General features: G+C 48.1%; 1 protein-coding gene across 1 annotated transcript; it reads right to left on the bottom strand.

Moving 5' to 3' along the window:
- Positions 1–375: 375 nt before the first annotated feature.
- Positions 376–21,134, bottom strand: card14 (caspase recruitment domain family, member 14; the record flags this gene model as incomplete). Its single annotated transcript, XM_084441390.1, has 20 exons — positions 376–711; positions 1,077–1,192; positions 2,261–2,373; positions 2,860–3,027; positions 4,025–4,148; positions 4,349–4,424; positions 4,778–5,027; positions 5,908–6,037; positions 6,670–6,886; positions 8,049–8,106; positions 8,494–8,525; positions 10,701–10,813; positions 10,996–11,136; positions 11,315–11,464; positions 11,652–11,777; positions 12,014–12,133; positions 12,501–12,653; positions 13,339–13,664; positions 18,944–19,081; positions 20,915–21,134. The coding sequence occupies 20 exons, from the start codon at positions 21,132–21,134 to the stop codon at positions 504–506; spliced, it is 2,979 nt and encodes a 992-aa protein (XP_084297516.1). The 3' UTR covers positions 376–503.
- Positions 21,135–21,692: the final 558 nt, after the last annotated feature.

The following is a 21,692-nucleotide window of genomic DNA, read 5'->3' as shown; positions in this document are numbered from 1 at the left end:
TTCTCTATCATTCTCTACTCTATCATTCTCTTCTCTATCATTCTCTTCTCTATCATTCTCTACTCTATCATTCTCTTCTCTATCATTCTCTTCTCTATCATTCTCTACTCTATCATTCTCTTCTCTATCATTCTCTTCTCTATCATTCTCTACTCTATCATTCTCTACTCTCATTCTCTATTCTATCATTCTCTTCTCTATCATTCTCTATTCTCTCATTCTCTTCTCTATCATTCTCTATTCTCTCATTCTCTACTCTACCATTCTCTACTCTATTATTCTCTATTCTCTCATTCTCTTCTCTATCATTCTCTATTCTCTCATTCTCTACTCTATCATTCTCTATTCTCATTCTCTATTCTATTATTCTCTTCTCTCTCATTCTCTACTCACATTCTCTATTCTACCATTCTCTTCTCTCTCATTCTCTTCTCTCTCATTCTCTATTCTCTCATTCTCTGCTTGCTCTATCATTCTCTGCTCTCCACCCGTCTTCTGCTGCCTCAGCACAAGTAGGGCTCTACCCAGACGATCTTCTTCTGCTCCTCCCAGATGAGCGATCGCAGCATGGCCAGCAGGGCGGCGCTGTCGCTCCAGGCGCCGGACGGCACGCTGCGGTACAGGCTGGGCAGCTTGTCCAGGAGGGGCTCCTCGCTACGGCAACACTCCAGCAGCTGACCCTCTGACCATCCATGACGGGCCAGCTTACTCCTGGAGAGAGAGAGGAGAGAGGGAGAGAGAGGGAGAGAGGGAGAGAGGGGAGAGAGAGAGAAGGAGAGAGAGGGGGGAGAGAGAGAGAGAGGGAGAGAGATGGAGAGGGAGAGAAAGGGAGAGAGAGAGATGGAAAGGTTGAGAGAGAGAGAAAGGGAGAGAGAGAGGCAGAGGGTATGAGAGAGAGAGAGAGAGAGAGAGACGAAGAACCAGGAGGGAAAGAAAAGCGACTGATTAGAAGACTGTGGAGTCACGACTGCCTCAATAAGCAGAGTGTTTTATGCAGACGGATCAAAACCTGCAAATCTTTATCGATAACACAAACAAGCAGCCCTCCCCCCCCCCCCCCTCCGCACCCCCAGTACCTGAGTTTGCGGGCGCTGCGTTGGGACTGGCCGATGAAGATGATGATGGGGAAGATCTCCGCCCTGTGCAGACGCCTCACGCAGTCCAGCCCCAAGGGCAGCACACAGTGAATTCCCTGGGACCAACAGTAAGAGAGAGAGAGAGAGAGAGAGAGAGAGAGACAGAGAGAGAAAGAAAGAGAGAGAGACGGGGATGATGTCTATGCAATAGGTAGTATTACTAATGTACTTTATCAAATCCCTCAAGGAAATATTGTCTTGTGTCTCACGTCAAACAAGCGTAGCATAATTACTGTACTTTTGTGTTACTCTACCGACCCAGGCCTGGTACTGTAGAGAGAGCCTGGCGTCGCCACCCTGATCATGTGAGCGCAAATCTGCTCTCTACGGTTCAGTCTGGATTTCTTCCCATCCAGAAATAACATTTTAACTGGGCCAATCAGGGACTGCGTCCTAACTGCTGTTCTGCCCCCCCCCCATCAGTGGGGAGGCAGCCACTGATTGGTTCCCATAGTTGCGTGAAAAACAAATACAGGCCGTTGGCAACGAGCGGTAACGTTAATGTTAGTAGAATAAACACAACCATAAGGCAGATATGCAGAAATAGGCCATAACAACAATTAAAGACGTTTTTGCCGCTCTCCCGACTGGATTTGGTAAACGTTTTGCCACGCTGGCTGAAGGAGTAAAGGCGAGTACTCCCGCCCACTGAAAAGCAACTGATTTTCTTTTTTTCTATAGAGGCTACTGTAGATAAGTTTTTGCGGGGCTTCCAGGCGACTGTAGATAGAGGTTTTTTGGGGGCTTCCAGGCAACTGTAGATAGAGGTTTTTTGGCGCTTCCAGGCGACTGTAGATAGGGTGTTTTTTGGCGCTTCCAGGCAACTGTAGATACAGTGTTTTTTGGCGCTTCCAGGCGACTGTAGATAGGGTGTTTTTTGGCGCTTCCAGGCAACTGTAGATACAGTGTTTTTTGGCACTTCCAGGCAACTGTAGATAGGGTGTTTTTTGGCGCTTCCAGGCAACTGTAGATAGGGTGTTTTTTGGCGTTTCCAGGCAATTGTAGATAGGGTGTTTTTTGGCGCTTCCAGGCAACTGTAGATAGGGTGTTTTTTGGCGTTTCCAGGCAACTGTAGATAGGGTGTTTTTTGGCGCTTCCAGGCTACTGTAGAGAGTCTGTCTCACCTGCTTCATGATCCTCTCCACGCTCTGCAGGGTGTAGCTGCCCCGGCCGCCCTGCTCACACTCCTCCAACACCTCCTGCAGCCTGGCAGCGCGCTCACCGCTGCTCAGCACCTCTGGGGGAGAGAGAGAGAGAGAGAGAGAGGGAGGAGAGAGAGAGAGGAGAGAGAGAGCGAGAGAGAGAGGAGAGAGAGAGAGAGAGAGAGAGGAGAGAGAGAGAGAGGAGAGAGAGAGAGAGAGAGAGAGAGGAGAGAGAGAGAGAGAGGAGAGAGAGAGCGAGAGATAGAGAGAGAGAGGAGAGAGAGCGAGAGAGAGGAGAGAGCGAGAGAGAGAGAGAGGAGAGGGAGGGAGGGTGAGAGGGAGGAGAGGGATGAAGGGGAGGCGGAGAAAGAAAGGTGGAAGAAGAAGAAAAAAAGAAGTGAAGACAGAGTGAGAATCAGCGCATGCCGTCAGCGCCGCCCACGAAGGGTTAATAAAGTCGATCAAAAAAATAACAACTCTGCTTCAACCCATAATCTGACTCCGAAAGAGAGACGAACATCAGGCTAACAATGCTACGACCCCCCCCTCCCCCAGACGAGCGCGGGCGTGGTCCTCCTCACCGGGCTCGCACAGCTGGAAGCCCTCCCACTCGGCCAGCTTCTTGTCCAGCACGCGCCCCAGCACGGTGGGCAGCAGCAGCACGGGCCGGCACACGGGGGGGTGGTGGGGCGTGACCAGGGAGTAGGCCGTCAGCGTCACGCAGCCTCGCCGGGCGCCTGACGCCTCGCCTGCTGCAGACCAAGGTTATTATAGTTAACGAAAACTAACTAAAAAACGAAAACTAGGTGTGAAAAAACATTTTAGTTAACTGAAATAAAAATAGACTTTACAAAAAAACGATAACTAACTAAAACTGTATTGTGTGTTTACAAAACTAACTAAAATAAACTAAAATTATTGAGAAAATGTCCTTAGTTTTAGTCTTTTTCATTTCATACATAAGCCTAGTATTTTGGGTGGATATGAAATCTATCCTCCATTTTTTTTAGCTGTGTCCCTGCACAGAAGTAACCTGACGTGCGCCAGATGGTTTGTTTCACATTTAGTGAAACAACGTGAGCTTGTGAGATCAGGATGGTCTCACGAGGCTAGCTCAGAAGAAAAAAAAACTAAAACTAATACTGAAACTAATAAAATCTAAACTAAAACTAAGCATTTTCAAAAAATAAAAACGAAACTAAACTAGCAAACCTGCTTTAAAACTAATCAAAACTAAACTGAAATTGAAAACAAAAAGTTAAAACGATATAAAAATAAAAACTAATGAAAAAAGCAAAACTATTATAACCTTGCTGCAGACGGGGCGCCAACGGGGAAGGAAACCAGAAAAACGCGAGGGGGTAGTTTAAAAAAAAACAAGAGATTCTTAGTCTTTCATCTCGTTCCCCCCCACCTCCCAATAAGGATTTTATAAATGTTCTTACGCAGTTTATAAACTGCTAACAAGTTTCTTATAAATGTCTTATAATCTAACAATAAACGTGTTTATAAGGCTATTATTAACATGTATAAATGTCTTATTAACACATATTAAAGTTAATATGCATCTTATAAGGACCTTATTACCTATTAACTAATGCTTAAGAAGAGTACATTAATATAAAGTGTTACAATTTTTCCTTTCAACATTTTTCCCCCCCAGGCGTTCAACAATATACCGTCGTTATAGTTTTGGATACCACAGAGGCGTTTGGAGCGCGGGTTCTTCTTCTGAGAAGGTTCTACCTGGATCGACGTTTTTGTCGCTGCCGCCTTGCTCCACGCTGACCCACAGGGGGTTCCTCCCCTGGCGACCCGTGCTGACGATCCTCACCGCCTTCCGCTTCTCCCGCGACGCCACGTGCCCCAACTGGAGGGGACAGAACAAAAACAGAGCGACAGAGTATGGAGTTAGTGTATGTGGTCGGGAGTAGTACTATGGAGAAACGATCTACCGGTCATTCAGGGTGACCGATTAAGGCCTCTGTCTTGCATTCAGATCCTTGACAGTGTCGCCACAACGACGCCGGGGGAGAAAGTTGGGCGTCGCACTGTTTCCTGGCGACTCACCTTTCTGCACGTCCTGGAAGCTCCTGGAAGCTGGAAACTCATGTCCTCGATAGCTCTGATGAGGAGGGGCTGTGCTCTGAGGTATGGGGGGTGGGGGAGGGTAAAAAAAACGTTGAAAGGAAAAACGGGTACACTTTATATTAAGGTACTCTTATTAAGCCTTAGTTAATAGGTAATAAGGTCCTTATAAGATGGTTATTAACATTAATGTGTAAATAACACATTTATTAATATAATTAATATTAATAAAATTGTGTTATTATTGCTAAGAATATTATAGATCATAAGCTATTTAAAAGAAACTAGTTAACAGTTTATAAACTGCTTAAGAACGTTAATAAAAGCCATATTAGTTGCTTATACATACTTAATAGCCGTTAATTATGCACTTGCTCGTTACTATATCCGGCAACACCCCGGTGCGCGTACCGGTAGTAGTTGGGCACGGTTCCGGCCTGCAGGTCCAGCAGCTGGGTGGGGTGGACGTGGCTGGCCCTCCAGGAGCCGTCGGCGCCCGCCGGCCGCGTGTCCGTCACGTGGAGCACGTCATTGCAAGAGATGCCCAGCGCTCCGCCGGGGCCTCCGCCGCCGCCGGCGAGCGACATGTTGACGCGCACGTAGAAGGAGTCGCCCGACGAGGCCTCGCCACTGCCCAGCTGCTGGAGGAGCCTCTCATAGGCTGGGAGAGATTGGGAGGGGGAGAGGAGGAATATATTTATGATTTCTGTAAACAACTTGTAAACAACAACAAACCCGTCGCTGTACGCATTTCATTGTGCGTTGCGCCCCCGTACCCTGTACAAATAGACCTGCATGCGCTTGAAGACTTTGGGCTAAAGGGTTAAGACATTTGTTTCCAAAAATGCCTGATCTGTGCCCATGAGACTTCCTCCTTCTATGATGAAACACGCCAGCTTGCAGACGTCCCAGCGACATTCCCCCCACATTCCAACGGCATTCCTCCGAGTTCCTCTTCGCCGAACGAACAATCTCTACTTCTCCGTGACTAGTGCGACGAAGCGTACTACCCAAAGTCACGTTCGCAAACGGCGTGCGTAGCCTACTTATCAGCGCTATCTCCAGCGCCGATCTCCGCGCCGCGCCGGTGAAAAGCGCCAGGCTGTGAAATCTCACACGCTGACGACAGCCGCCTCTTCAAGCGTGGAAAGCCGGTCTCTTTTTCCAAGTGACCCCGTGACCTCCTCTCGGTACAACTCATTAATCACGATCGCAGCCTTGTCAAAACCAAGAACTGCTCGAGCTTTGAGACGTAGTAGTACTACACTCCTGTAAACATTTCCGAAAGGGGAAGTTGATTCAAAAGGGGAAGTTGATTCAATGCCAATCTGCCAAAAGTTTTCATTAGTAAAGCTATTACTGAAAAATGACACGTCCAAGGCTGGCTGTCTGAATAGCAGCCATGCTCCACCATTTTTGCTGTTATTGTTGACACAGGAGGTACTGAAAAAAAAAAATCAAACAATTTCTAAAACCGCATTGCACCCGTTGAGCGTAAAACCCCTGGAATGAACCAAAAGTAGAAAAGTGGGGGGCTTCACCATCTTGTTTGGGGCGCAGGGAGAGGTGGCAGAAGCCGCGGACCTGCCCCAGGGCCCAGAGCGCCTCCTCCAGGGTGGAGTCCTCCAGGACCATCCTCAGCGCCTGCTGCTGGTCCTGCTCATACTTTATCTGTGAGGGAAGGGGGGGGGGGGGGCACAACAACGGCCAGCGTGATTACACCGCAGTCACGGTAAAACAATGCAAGAAAATAGTAGCTGAAATCGATCAGTGAGGTTGGGAATTTACAGGGAAGTTGTTGTTTTACTCCTAGGGGGTTATTCTTACCCCGTGGCATGTGCAGTACTGTATAAATAGTCTGCGTTTGATGAGGTCTGACATTACAAAATGGCTTCCGGGTTTGAGAAAAGCAGACACACACACACTTGCACACGCGCACACACACACACACACACACAGACACACAAAGATACACACACACAAAGACACAGACAGACAGACAGACAGAGACACACACACACACACACACGCACACAAAAAGACACACACAGACAGACACACACACATACAAACACACATACAAAGACAGACAGACAGACTGATAGAAACACACATGCACGCACACATGCATGCGCGCACACACACGCACACACAAAGACACAGACAGACAGACAGAGAGACGCACACGCACATGCACACACATACATACACATGCACGCACACACACACACACACACACACACACACACACACACACACACACACACACACACACAGACAGACCGGCACACACTGCTCCTCACCTCCACTATCTGTGCCCCGGGACTGATCCCGACGGCGTGGGCGGCCGAGCCCTCCGTCACCTGGTGCACGAACACGCCCGTCTTGTTGCCCCCGACAACCTGCAGCTGGCTCAGCAGCGCCTCCCCCTGGAAGGAGATGGTGAGGACGCGGCCGGAGAAGCGCAGGGCCCGGGGCCGGGAGCGCAGCAGGAAGGGAGGCGCCGACGCCCGGGAGAGGCTGGGGATTGGTGGAGGGACGGAGGAGTTTAGATAGACAGACATATAGATACAGTAAATAGACAGACATAGATAGATAGATAGATAGATAGATAGATAGATAGATAGATAGATAGATAGATAGATAGTTGCAGGAAACAGTTAGGTCCATACATATTTGGACATTGACACAATTTTCATAATTTTGTCTCTGTACATTACCACAATGGATTTGAAATGAAACATTCAACGTGTGCTTTAAGTGCAGACTTTCAGCTTTAAGTTGAGGGTATTTACATCCAAATCAGGTGTAGAAATTACAATTTTATATGTGGTTCCCCCTTTTTAAGGGACCAAAACTAATTGAACAAACTAACATAATCATAAACCCAATAGTCATTTTTAATATTTGGCTGCAAATCCTTTGCAGTCAATGACATATTTTGCAGTCAATATTTAGATACTTTAATGATCCCCTAGGGGGAAATTTGGAGTTTCAACAGTGCTAATAAATTACAGCAAGGTTGGAAAATGTGCTGGATACAGAGTAGTAAGCATAAAAAAGAGAAAGAACAGGGACTATACACATCCATATGTACAGCATGTGTTCATTATAGAATAGAATAAAATAACATACAGTACTGAGCATCCAGTCTGTATATATAGATAGGAGTACACATATATACATATGAACTTCTGTGGGAAAAAGGTCCGCTATTCGTGGGCACCAATGTGGAAGACAGTGGGATTGTGTGCGCGGAGGATGATTGGCCGACGCAGATAAGCGGGCTGTGCGGATAGGCTGATTGGCTTTCACGATTGGCTGTTCAAAAACGCAGCTGGCTTTGAAAGGCTGGCTTTGAAAGCCAATGCGCTGGCTCCGCCCCTATGCCAATGTTTTGTGGCGTTTGACCTCAGACTACCGTAGGTCAGATAGTATTAACACCCCCCCCACCCAACCCCTTCAAACACAACAATGGTGCATTTGATTTAGGCTGCCTGGTGTGCTAGACGGGTGGAGTTTTTTTGCAGCTCTACTCCTCAGGTTCCAGTTTTACCAGACACATGCAGACAAACACAGTTTTTGACAAGAATATTATACTGTCGACGGTTTGGTCTGCTCTTTTATCGTTTCCTCAGTGGCACGTTGTGAGCTGAGGTGCGTTCAAGCCAAAGAAACTCACCCCTCTATGACATCTCCGCTGCAGGGAGACACAGGTGGAGCCGCCTCAGTCTCCATTCCTATAAATCAAACAGAAGCGCGTAGTGTGAATATGCTACATCTGGGCATCGGGCCACAAGTCAGTCACGGGTCATTTAGACTGCGTGGTCAACCTAATACTTTCCATTTGTTTTTTAGGGTAGTGTTATTTATTTTACACACACACATGCATGCCCGCACACACACGCACACACACACACGTGCACACACACACACAAATATACATACATACACGCACACACACACATACACACACACATACTGTATGTACATACACATACATACACACACACACACACATACACACATACATACGCACACATACGCACGCGCACACACACACACACACACACACACACACACACACACACACTCCAAATCTTGAGGAGAGCCGGTGAGGTACGCACTGTCGGGGATGAACACAAAGTCATGGTCCAGGCTGGAAGAGAGGAGGGTGAAACAGTTGTTTACAAAACACTTTTTTGTTTACAAAACACACTCCCACGCCTCTCTCTTCCTCACTGTCTCTCTAGAACCTTCCTTTCTCTCTCTCCCTCTCTCCCTCCCTCTCTCTCTCTCTCTCTGTCTCTCTCTCTCTCTCTCTCTCTCTCTCTCTGTCTCTCTCTCGCTCTCTCTTTCTGTCTCTCTCTCTCTCTGTCCACCAGGAACTGGTTTGGTGGGATAGAGGCTCACAAACTGTTAAGAATAGACACTGGGCCGACTGTCGGCTGTGAACAGAGCCTGTAATCATAGGGCCCAGGGAAACAATTCAATCTTTTACTGACTATTACACAGGAACTCAATAGAATCTATTTTTAAACCCGGCTAGCCATGAAGTAAATGTAAAAACCGGAGACACCCAACTGGAGACTCATCTACCGATCCACACTTGCCGAACATTAATCAACCGTGTCTCGACCCTCGAGGTGTCTCTGAGATGTGTTTACATTCTGCAGATGTGTCATACAGTACATTACATTACATTACAGTCATTTAGCTGATGCTTTCATCCAAAGCGACTTACAATAATTTAATTTAATGTTGGAAACGTCCGTGTACTACTACTCGCCAGAACTCACAAGTGCATCTCCTTTCAAAAACAAGTGACTAAGAGCATAATCTAGTGCTGAAGGCAAAGTGAACAATAGCAAACTAACAGTACAATAGGTGCTTAAGAGGGAGGATTGTGGTTGTACTTCTTGAAGGGGTGAGTTTTGAGCCTGCGGCAAAAGATGGGCAGCGACTCAGCTGTCCTGACATCAGTGGGCAGTTCGTTCCACCACTGCGGGGCCAGGACAGAGAAGAGCCGTGACCGTGTCGATCGACCGCAGGGGCCTAGGAGTGACGGGGCAACCAGTCGCCATACAGTCACCCCCCCTCCCCTTTTTATTCTTGTCTCTCTGCTTTCTGTCTCCCCGCTTCTGTTTGGCAGATATACCTAGTTTACTCTACATTCTTTAGGAGCTTGTCTGCTAAGTGTATTGTGCCTTGTATTATGATACACTTAAATATCCTACATACAGTATGCTACACTTAAATATCCTATTATGGCCTACCTTGTAGGCAAGATCTCTGTAACTATTTGCCTACGCTACTGATAGTCATGTGTCTCTTATGAAGTATTTAGCCCATGTTTATTGCTCTGAAAATGTTCTTAGCCAATAGACTTAAACATTTTCCAGGAGCTTGCTTGATCGTCTCGTTGAGAGAGGTCAGGGAATAATTTTTTCGGCTCACCTTTTCGGCCCCAGGGTGAACTGTTTTTTTTCCTTCCCTCTGGAAATGTAGGGGTAGAATCTATGTACATCTCCCCTTTGCTCTCTGTAAAGTGCATTGTGTTTCCTCTGTGTATGAAATGCGCTATACAAATAAAGTTTGATTTGAGTAGCAGAGCTTAGTGGTCGGGGGTGTAGAGAACAGTGTACAGCGCACTTTCCTTGCATATTATTTATTATTAGAAGTGTCTCAAGATAGAATAGACTCCTATTTTATTCTGCTCTATTCTGGTCTAGACTCTGTTCTGTTTTATTCTGCTGTATTCTGGCCTAGACTCTGTTCTATTTTATTCTGCTCTATTCTACTGTAGACCCTGTTCTGTTTTATTCTGCTCTATTCTAGTCTAGACTCTGTTTATTTTATTCTGCTCTATTCTGGTCTAGACTCTGTTCTGTTTTATTCTGCTCTATTCTGGTCTAGACTCTGTTCTATTTTATTCTGCTCTATTCTGGTCTAGACTCTGTTCTGTTTTATTCTGCTCTTTTCTGGTCAAGACTGTTCTGTTTTATTCTGCTCTATTCTGGTCTAGACTCTGTTCTGTTTTATTCTGCTCTATTCTGCTCTATTCCATCGAGAATGATGTCACGGTGCTGTAACAGCGAGGAGCGCTGTAGTCATTAATCCTCGAGAGGAAGGGCTTCCCAGAAGACAGTGTAAATAAGAAGCTCTTTCTGCACATATTCCAGACCTTGGACTCTGACAGTAATATGCCAACTATTCTGCTGTGACAAATGTCTGTGTGAGTTGTTAACCATTGGGCCAGACACAAACAGCCAGACAAACAGACAGACACACCAACACATGTACACGCACACACAAACACACACGCACGCCTCACCTGTCGTCATTATTGAGTAGCAGGTCCTCTCGTCTGCGCAGTGACTCTGAACAAGGGGGCTCTGCATTTCGCGAGCGGATGCTACTTGGTGCATAATCATCATACTGCGTACACTGCACACACACACACACGCACAGGTACACATACACACACACGGACACACACGTCCAATTTAAGCCTGATAAGATTAAACCGATTGTTAAGGAACTGATATGAATTATACATATACAGTACTACACTAATAAAAACACAGAGAGACACACACACATCTACACACCCACACACCCACACACACCTCTGGGTTGAACCTGCTGAGAGAGGAGGGGTTGATAGCCGGCATGCGGCGCAGTCTTGCCCGAGGTGGGGGGCTGGGTGGGGGGCTGGGCGGGGGGCCTTCACTGCTCGACCCCCGGCTTTCCCAGCTCAACTCCCTCACCTACAAACACACACACACACACACACACACACACACACACACAGAAATGCAGTGACCTTAAATGTATACATGTAACTGTAAACATTGATATCACAAGTTTGTGTTTGTGTGTGTGTGTGTGTTTATGTGCGTGTGTGTGAATGCATGTGTGTGTGTGTGCGCGCGCGCGTCAGCGTACCTCCGAGGGCTCCGGGTGTCCCCCGCGGCCCCTCCACGCCCTGAGGTTAAGCATCCTCTCCTGGAGCTCCACCAGCTGGCTGCGGAGCAGGTCCTTCTCCCCCAGGCTCCGGGCTATCTGGGCCTGGGCCTCGTCCCTGGACTGGTACGCCTTTGTGGGGGGGGGGGGGGACAGCCGAACACACGCAGGGACGTTTTTTTTAGGAAGGGGGAAAGGGCGGTAATGCCGCCTGGGAACCAAGCGAGATGGAGGTGTTTGCTTCCGGGATGGATGGGAGGTGTGTGTGTGTGTGTGTGTGTGTGTGTGTGGGGGGGGGGGGGGGGGGGGTCTCTCTTACGTGGTCTCTCTCCATCTGCAGCTCTCTCAGCTGGCTCTGCACCACCAGGCTCTTCTGCTGGTAGATGGTGCAGTCCAGGGACAGCTTCTCCACCTCCAGAGACAGGCGGTCCTTCTGCTCCAGGAGCTGGCGGGGCAGACACGCGCACACACATGCACGCACACACACACACACACACACACACACACACACACACACACACACACACACACACACACACATACACACACACACAGTTGGCTCTGTCTCACTGTACCGTACATTGTCAACGTGTTTGTTTGACCCAGGTGTGACACAAACACACACACACACAAACACACACACACACACACGCACACACACATGCACACGCACACACACACCTTCTCATTGTCCCTGGCCAGCCTCTCGTTCTCCTGCTGGTAGCCTCTGAGCTGCTCCGCCAGCTCTGTGTGACTGTCCATGGCCTCAGCCAGATCTTGAACCAATATGTCCTCCCTTGCCTGAGAGAGAGAGAGAGAGAGAGAGAGAGGGAGAGAGAGAGAGAGAGAGAGAGAGGGAGAGAGGGAGGGAGAGAGGGAGAGAGAAAGAGAGAGGTAAGGAGAGAGAGGGAGAGGGAGAGAGGGAGGGAGAAAGAGAGAGGTAAGGAGAGAGAGAGGGAGGGAGAAAGAGGGAGAGATAGGGAGGGAGAAAGTGAGAGGGAGAGAGAGAGGGAGGGAGAGGGAGAGACAGAGAGAGAGAGAGAGGGGGAGAGAGAGAGGGACAGAGAGAGAGTAGAGTAATATGAAACGGCGTGTGTTGCCGTTTGACCGTTTGGGACCGCTTCCTCCCCTCTCCCTCTCCCTCTCCCTCTCTCCCTCTCTCTCTCACCGGGGAGAACTTCTCCACCTCCAGCAGCTGCCTGCGCAGGGTGCTGATCTCCTCCCGCAGTTGCTGCGTCTCGCCAGGGGTGGCGCACTTGAGCGAGCGATGCCTCTGGCACTCGGTCTCGGCCTTCCTCAGCTCGAGCTGCAGCTGGTACACCTGCCGTGGAAACGACAACACTGTCAATAAGGGCATGAGAAGTCGGCATGTTTCACTACTGTGCCGTGAAACTGAACTTCCATGTCGTTTCCATTGTTTATATTGTTTATATACCTGTTAACGAAAGAGGTTTACACAGGAAAAGTGTGTTCCTTGAATATTTTTGAATCTCATCGCTGTGTAACAACACAATCATTACTGTTAGAATTAGGCTGCACGACACCAGCATCGCCAAAACAAATGCTATATTTGGGGCACTCCGATTGGAATATAGGTTGCCTGTAAATATCTGTTTGCTGTCATCTTTTTGTGTATTTAAAAAATATTCTGTTTGATAATCTCAAATCAGATTGCCTATGTTTTCAGTAATGTAATTCACTGTCACTCTATGATTTCCTCTTTTTTTATAGATTGATCCCTTTTCTTTTCTTCTTCTTTTCTTTCCTTTTTATGTTTAGTCTAAGGTTGTAAACTGTCTTCCCTGACACTTGTTTTTTAGTTGTTTGTGTCTGTATTGTCATTGTTGTGTCTTGTTGTGATTGTTGTTCTGTCTGTGTTGTGTTTATTTGTTTGGGACGCCCTCGAAAACCAGACAATTCATCTCAAGGGGTTTCATCCTGTTACAGTACATTTCTTCTAAATCAAGTGACCCGCCAACGACAGAGGTCAGCGTCCGCCGGCTGACCTGCAGGTTGAGGTCCCGCGATCTCATGTTCACCGCCGACTTCTCCTCCACGGCTGCCGTGTAGCGCATGCACAGGTCGCACTTCTCGTCCTTCAGCCGGGCGACCTCCTGCCGCGCCGCCGCCAGCTGTCGCCGCTCCAGCTCGCGGTCGACCAGCAGCCGGCGAGACTCCTCCCCTTGCTCCACGGCTCGGCTCAGCTCGGCCTCCGTGGAGGAGCAGCGGGTGCGCAGCTGCCCCGCCTCCTGCTTGGTCTCGTGCAGCTCCCTCTGCATCTCCGTCACGGCGCGCACCAGGTACTCCGTCAGCTCCGAGTACTTGATCAGCCCTGCGGGAGGGGAGAGTGAATCAGGGCGGGACTCAGAGTCACATTCAGGTTTTGACTCTGTACCGTGTATGTGTGACGAAATGAAATCTGAATTTGAATCTGAATCTGGGATGGAGAACTCGCAGCGAAGGCGGATCAGGTTCAATCAATATGATGGTCAGTGTTAGGAGTAGCTGATTACAAAAATGAAGTCTCCGACGTACTTCAGGCGAGGCACGGATGTCAACGCCGGGCTAATCGGCAAAGGCTAATCAGTCACACCCCGTATGACGCAACCCACCAGCTGACTGTCAGCTGTCATAGCATTGGTTCAGCTCGCTAGAGCGCATGTATTTAAGCTGTCAAAACACGTCATTGCTAGCTCTTGCCATTACTGCTGATCGCTCGTATCTGTGCGCTCGCTGCTTACACGTTCTCTGCTCTGCGTCCGCTCTGCCATTACTGCTGATCGCTCGAATCTGCGTGCTGGCCCCTCCTCCTCCCCTGCTCCGCCTGTGTTCTGTCGATGTTGTCTCTGTTGTCGTCTCCTACCCTCTGATACTGCCACTGATCTTCTCCTCTCTACTCTTTCCTCTTCTCTGGACAACTCTGTCCCCTCACCTCCAGGCCTGCACGCCCAACTCCACCTGCCCCATGGCTGTCGGACTCAGTGCGTACTGATAGACGGAGCCTGAGAATAGCTGAGCGCAAATGGAGGAAAGGCAAGCTCCCAGAGGACCTTCTTAATTTCCAATCTCTTCTTTCCACATTCTCCTCCTCTCTGTCTGCTGCTAAAGCTGCTTTCTTCCGCTCTAAAATCCTAACCTCTGCTTCCAATACTAAAAAACTCTTTGAAACCTTCTCTTCACTACTCCAGCCCCCACCTCCTACTCCCAACTCCTCCCTTCTCCCTGATGATTTCGCCAACTTCTTTGACAAGAAAGTTAACGATATAAGATCCTCTTTCCCCCCTCCCCCGGTCAACGCTCCGTGCACGAAACTCACCCCCCCACCCTCTCTCCCCTCCCTGCTCCCCCCCTCCTCTCCACGTCCCACCTTATCCCACTTTTCTCCCCTCTCCCCCAACGAGGCCCTCAACCTTGTAACATCTAACCGCCCCACCACGTGCTCCCTAGACCCTGTTCCCTCGACTCTCCTTCAGTCTGTTGCACCCGAACTCCTTCCCTTCCTTACCCACCTCATCAATGCATCTCTTGTATCAGGATGTTTTCCCTCTGCTTTCAAGACTGCCAGAGTCACCCCCCTCCTAAAGAAACCATCTCTCGACCCCTCTGATGTCAAAAACTACAGACCGGTTTCCCTTCTATCCTTTCTATCCAAAACACTTGAACGTGCTATCTTTAACCAACTGTCTTCGTACCTCCACCAGAACGACCTCCTAGATCCCCACCAATCCGGGTTCAAGGCTGGCCACTCGACAGAGACCGCCCTCCTTGCAGTAACAGAGTCACTCCATGCCGCAAGAGCGAACTCTCTCTCCTCTGTCCTGATACTCCTAGACCTGTCAGCAGCATTTGATACGGTAGACTACCAGATCCTCCTCTCCACCCTCGAGGAGAAAGGCATCGATGGCTCTGCACACTCCCTGTTTGCATCCTACCTGACGGGCCGCTCCTACCAGGTGACATGGAGAGGGTCGACGTCGGAACCGCGTAGTCTGACTACGGGGGTTCCACAAGGGTCTGTCCTGGGTCCTCTCCTGTTTTCCCTCTACACTACATCTCTGGGCTCTGTCATTCGCTCGCATGGCTTCTCCTATCACTGCTATGCCGATGACAACCAACTGGTTCTGTCATTTCCCCCTTCTGATACAAAAGTGGAGACACGCATAGCTGGGTGCTTGGCTGACATTTCGGAGTGGATGACGACACATCACCTCAAGCTCAATCTGGACAAGACTGAGCTGCTGTTCCTCCCGGGGAAGGGCTGTCCGCACCGGGACCTGGCCATCACCATTCAAGACACAGTGGTGACCCCGACTCGGATTGCGAGGAATCTGGGTGTGACCCTGGATGACCAACTGTCATTTTCCTCACATGTCACATCCGTCACACGTTCCTGCAGATTCATGCTCTACAACATCAGGAGGATTCGCCCTTTCCTCACTAATGAAACGGCGCAGGTACTCATCCAGGCCCTGGTCATCTCCCGCCTGGACTACTGCAACTCCAGAAAGCTGCTGCTCGCCTGGTGTTCAACCACCCCAAATTCTCCCACACAACTTCCCTCCTCCGTTCCCTACACTGGCTCCCTGTAGCGGCTCGCATCCAGTTTAAAACTCTGGCGCTAACCTACAGGGCAATGAAAGGAACAGCCCCCTCCTACCTCCAGGCCATGGTCAAACCCTACATCCCCTTCCGACCGCTACGCTCTATTACCTCAGGGCGACTGGTTGCCCCGTCACTGCGAGGCTCCTGCGGTCGATCGACATGGTCACGGCTCTTCTCTGTCCTGGCTCCGCAGTGGTGGAATGAGCTGCCCACTGATGTCAGGACAGCAGAGTCGCTGCCCATCTTTCGTCGCAGGCTCAAAACTCATCTCTTCAAGAAGTACTACAACAATCCTCCCACCTAAGCACTTATTGTATTATATTATATTGCACTGTACTTTAGATTGTGATTCTTGCACTTTGCCTTCAGCACTAGATTATGCTCTTAGTCACTTGTTTTAGAAAGAAGATGTACTTGTGAGTTCTGGCAAGTAGTAGTACATTGGCTCTTCCTACGTTAAATGCAATTATTGTTAGTCGCTTTGGATAAATGCGTCTGCTAAATGACTGTAATGTAATGTAATGTTCCGGGGGTATTGCTGCTTTCTTCTGGTATTCCACTATGCGTTGGCTATTGGAAGCCGGGGAATTACACTAGCTTAGTCTCTGTGGCGCTCCGTGGTGATCGTGGGCCGAGACATCTCCGAAGGGCCATCCACCGGTCCCTCCGGTCGCCATGGAGGCAGAGACACTAGGTTGTATCTCCTTCGGACTCCACGAAGCGCTGGCCCGTGGAGGCCAGGGACTATAATGTACAGCAGTCCTCCTGTGGCGCTCTTTGACGGTCTTAGTGGGCTGAGTTACCTCCGAGCGTCTTCCCGATCGCAGCCCACTCTGATCGTCATAGAGGCAGGGGGCTAGATGCCGTTCCCTCTTCCGGCCCGGCATTCTGGGCCAAGCGGCCCAGAGGGGGGGAACATCTAGATTGCCGCTTTCCACATGCGTGGAAGGCAGGGGGCCCCCCGAACAGATCACACCGCCAAAATGCACATATGCGTAAAAAATTAATATCCTGTATATATTATTGCATGCTAATAAATGGGTCAATTTTGACTAAAGTGATCTCGACTGAATAACATATTACTGTAATCCGATTACTTTTTCCAGTGACTTGTAATGTAAGGGATTACATTTGAATTTTCAGTGATCAGTTACTGACCTAATAAAAATGGGATTACTTTTGAGTTAAGCACATGCCTGCTCCCTTTCATTTGGTTGATATGCACATGTGCGGTCCCTGCAGTCGTGGCTGAACTGTTAATGTCATCAGGGTCGAGATGTGCCAAGAGTGCTGGCAAAGGATCAGATTTTCTTGTTCCTATTATGATCTGAGATGCAAACGGATCCTAGATCATCACTTCTATGATTCGTGTAAAGATTGATCTGGTTTCAGAAAGTAACTCAAAAGTAAAGTAATTAGTAATTTGATTACATTTCACTGAGAAATTAGTACAGTAATCTAATTACAATTTAGAGACAGTAACTTTACTTGATAACTTTTATTAATGGAGTAGTAAAGGGAAAATGCATGTTTAGCCCTGTTTTAAGGTTACTTATGATCATATACAATGGTTCAGATCAAAACGTTGACAAAACTAGCACTTTTGAGAAAGTCTGATAATTGCTCTACCACCGTTTTGGTCATACAATGGATGTGGGTGGGCACCGTGAAAAATCATCCAAAAAACATGTTAAACTCTCAATTTCAAAGACAAGAAACTCACAGAGGTGTTAGTTGGTGTTCTGACATATAATTCGCCATAAAGTAAGATTCTAGTTCATCTGGAAAGGCTTTTTTGCAGCACATACGTGTGTAAACGTCCGCAAACTAGGTAGCCTAGCAACATAAACAATAACAATAGCTACCGTAAGTAGTTCCGCTTCCTGAATCCCCTCTGCAGATTGATCTACACATCTACAACTTCAATACAAGTCAATGGATTTCATAAAATGATAAATAAAACCCTACAGGATTCATACTTTGTGGCGAATTTGATGTCAGAACACCAACAGACACCAATTACTCCCTCGGTGAGCTTCTTGCCTTTGAAATCGAGAGTTTAACATGTTTTTGAAAGATTTTTCAAGGTGCCCACCCACATCCATTGTATGACCAAAACGGTGGTAGAGCAATTATCAACTTTATCAAAAGTGCTAGTTTTGTCAACGTTTTGATCTGAACCATTGTATATGATCATAATTAACCTTAAAACAGGGCTAAACATGCATTTTCCCTTTACTACTCCTTTAAGTAACTTGCCCAGCACTAATTATGATATCTGTGTATGTTATGCACAAATAATGAGATCCACAAATGGCACCTTTGATGATTGACAGCACCTTTAACGATCGACGGAACCTCGTAGAATAGTATAGGAAGTCGAGGCCGAAACTTGTAGCAACCAAAGAGGGCTTGAACTGTGAGGGCCCGTTTCCTGGACACGGATCAGGCCAAAGGCCAGTCTGCGTGGAAAACTGTCCCCTATCCAGCTAGCTAGCAAGGCTCTGACGGGGCAGCTGGCTCTGCTCAACAGATGAAAACAAGGGATGAACCGATATATCGGCCGTACATCAGTATCGGCTGATATTCGCCTCGTTGACTGCCAACGGCAAAAAGAGGACATTATCTGATGGCAGTGGCTGATGTTTATCTGTTGTCACATTAAAAGGTTGTTTCATAAATTAATGTTCATGTCAATTGATGAAAGTGTCATGAAAGGCTGAAATACTTTAACCGTTTAGTTATTTTTTCTGACCAACATTTCTTTGTTTCCCTGGCACAAAAAGGGGAATAAATAACAACTAAAACAAAACAAACAAACACACAAACAAACAAAAACATCAGTATTGACATTGGCCCAGAATTTCACAATCGGTGCATCCCTACCGAAAAACAGAAAGTCAACAACCTCTTGGATATGAATCAACTTGCTGCATTAAAAAGAAAAACAAACAAACAGACAAAACAGCGCGACCCCTTGGCGTCATGACCCTGCCGGCAGACGCTCACCACTGAAGCCGGAGGGCTCCATGCTGGGCTGGCGTCCCGTGACGTGGGTGTAGAGAGATGGGTAGTGGATCATCAGGCTCTCCAGGAAGGCCATGGCTCCGTTCTTGCCCTGGGTGCGCAGGAGGTCCAGCAGGTAGCCTGGTGGGAGGGGGGGGGGGAGGGGGGACAGCAGGTCGGGTCAATGTGGGGTAGGGGGGCACTAGCGAGACCAAGGAGACCGTGGGTGGGTGTGTTCTGGGAAGTACTACACTTCTGCTGATGATAGCGGCGCACATTCATCCCCACTGGAGTAGTCACAGCGGGGTTGCGATCCGGAGACAGTGGAAAGTTCTGCTCCGCTCTCAACCCTTTTGCCCCGCGGCGACAAACACACACACACACACACAAACAAACACACACATCACACATCAGGCATCCGTAGCAGGGGAAAACCCCGACAGAGCCCTGAGCAAACAGGGAGCAATGTCAGCAAGCAGGTCTACTCTCTCTGCTTGACAAGGGCCACTACTTTGATAAATGTGCAGTGTGGCATGCCTCATCCTGATTTATAGTCTCAGGTCTCAATGCTGATGATTGTTATTGTGATCAGAACCGGCTCTAGTCCCTGCTTGTACTATGTCACTACTATTTTTCATACTCTGCTACTGTATTGCTGTAATCAGTGTTTACTGACTACGTTAATATGCACACCATATTCCTGTATTAATCGGAATATGCTCAATATTCCGGTTGGGCAAGAGTCATGTAAACATGTGCCGAACCCGATTAAGGCCATATTTCGATTGGAGAATATTCCGAATAAGACCCCTGGCATATGCCTGTTTGAATCTGAATATTTTGACATGTATACACCTTAATCGGAAAATGACATTTACCGGAATATTCAGTTTAGTCTGCGCATGCTTATTCGCAGGGAATCCTGGGTATTGTTGTTGTGGTGACAGCAAACGTGAATGGCATAAGCTGGAGGGCGATAAACTCGTTCGCCATTTCTCCTCTCTCTTGTCTTCCATTGTTCAGGACAAAGTGGAAGACAAGAATATGTAGGGGTGGGTCGTATACCCACCTCCCTTGTTCTCTGTAAAGCGCATTGTGTTGCCTCTGGGTATGAAATGCGCTATACAAATAAAGCTTTGATTGATTGATTGATTGATCAACAGGAGTGTTGTAGCTAATATAAATTGTGGTTCAAAAGTGATAGTAGGAGAACAACAATAATGGAGGACTATGTAGGAAACAAGCATTATGGCCTAGCTGTAGAACGCTCAATCAACGACCACAACCTAGCTACCAACACTAACGTTACTATAGTAACAATTATTTCCGGGCGGATTCATCTGATTTTCCCGCTGAACCATGGGGATGTGCCAATTAACATGTAAACGGAATATTCCAGTTGCTACAGTGCATATAAACACCTTATTCGGAATATTACATTAACCAGAATATTGACCTTAATCGGAATATGGTGTGCATTTAAATGTAGAGTGTCTGCACGCTGTCACTGTTCTTGTATTTGTCTGTATTCTTCTACTGTAGTGCTGTGTATGTTGTTTATAGGCAGGGCACATCTGTAAAAAAGACCTGGTCTCAGTACGTTCTTTCCTGTCTAAATAAACGCTTCTATCTATCTATCTATCTATCTATCTATCTATCTATCTATCTATCTATCTATCTATCTATCTATCTATCTATCTATCTATCTATCTATCTATCTATCTATTTATCTATCTATCAATCTATCTATCTACAGTATCTATCTATCTATCGACAATAGTATTGTGTTACAGACTAAAAAATCAGTAGATGTGCTCCCCCCAAAAAAAGCAACACATCAAACATACAGTACACTAAAAACTACACATTAGAACTGCAATACAAGATGCATTAGAGCTTCAACAGCATTAGAACTACAGCATTCAATCCATACAAAACTACCACCACTACCTAACTGCAAAGGGGTCTTCTTACTTATGCGCATGGAACGGTTGCTGAGCTTGTGGCAGGACAGGATCTCGTCCTCATCCACCTCGGTGAGCACGCGCGCCTGCCGCAGGTAGGGGATCACGGTGCCCGGGCGCACGCCCAGCGAGAGGCGGTGGCGGTTGTCGTCGATCAGCTCCCACAGGTCGTCCTCGTCCATCTCCTTGGGGTCAGGCCGCTCCGGCACGCGCAACTCCTCCGCCGCCATTCTGAGGTCCGAGCGTGTGTGTGTGTGTGTATGTGTGTGTGTGTGTGAGAGAGCCCACCTGCAGCCGTGAGGACGGACCGTCGCACTGCCCGCTCAAGCGCCGGCGTGGAGAGAGCAAGAGCGCACGGTCGCTTGGTCAGTCGGTCACACACACATGCGTCCACAACGTCGCGGCGGGGAAAACACACTGCCGGAGACACGTGCATTCCAGCCCCTGTAAGCGGGGCAGCTACTGCCACACCCAGTCTGTGCCGGGCGCAGGCGTGTGGGTTTGTTTGTGTGTGTGTGGGAGAAAACCTGAAAGACAGGACAGAGGACACACTCTCCGCTAACCTCCCACACACACACACACACACAGCACCTTGGCGTGTGTACATTTTACCATCAATTCCAGTCAAGTAAACAATATTCCTGTGTTCATTTCGCACTCTCTGATGTATTGTGCCCTTCTGTTGACACTCGAGTCCTTATTCAATATCCGCTGGTGGTACACAAAGCTCTCTGCGCTGTCCTATATAAAGTGCCAAGCCACATGCTCGTTGTTTGCGGAATGGGACC

This window comes from Borostomias antarcticus, assembly GCF_949987555.1.
Source record: "Borostomias antarcticus genome assembly, chromosome: 7".
Lineage (NCBI taxonomy): Eukaryota > Metazoa > Chordata > Actinopteri > Stomiiformes > Stomiidae > Borostomias > Borostomias antarcticus.
Note: the sequence above shows the minus strand (reverse complement) of the source record. Positions and strands in the feature narration are given on the sequence as shown.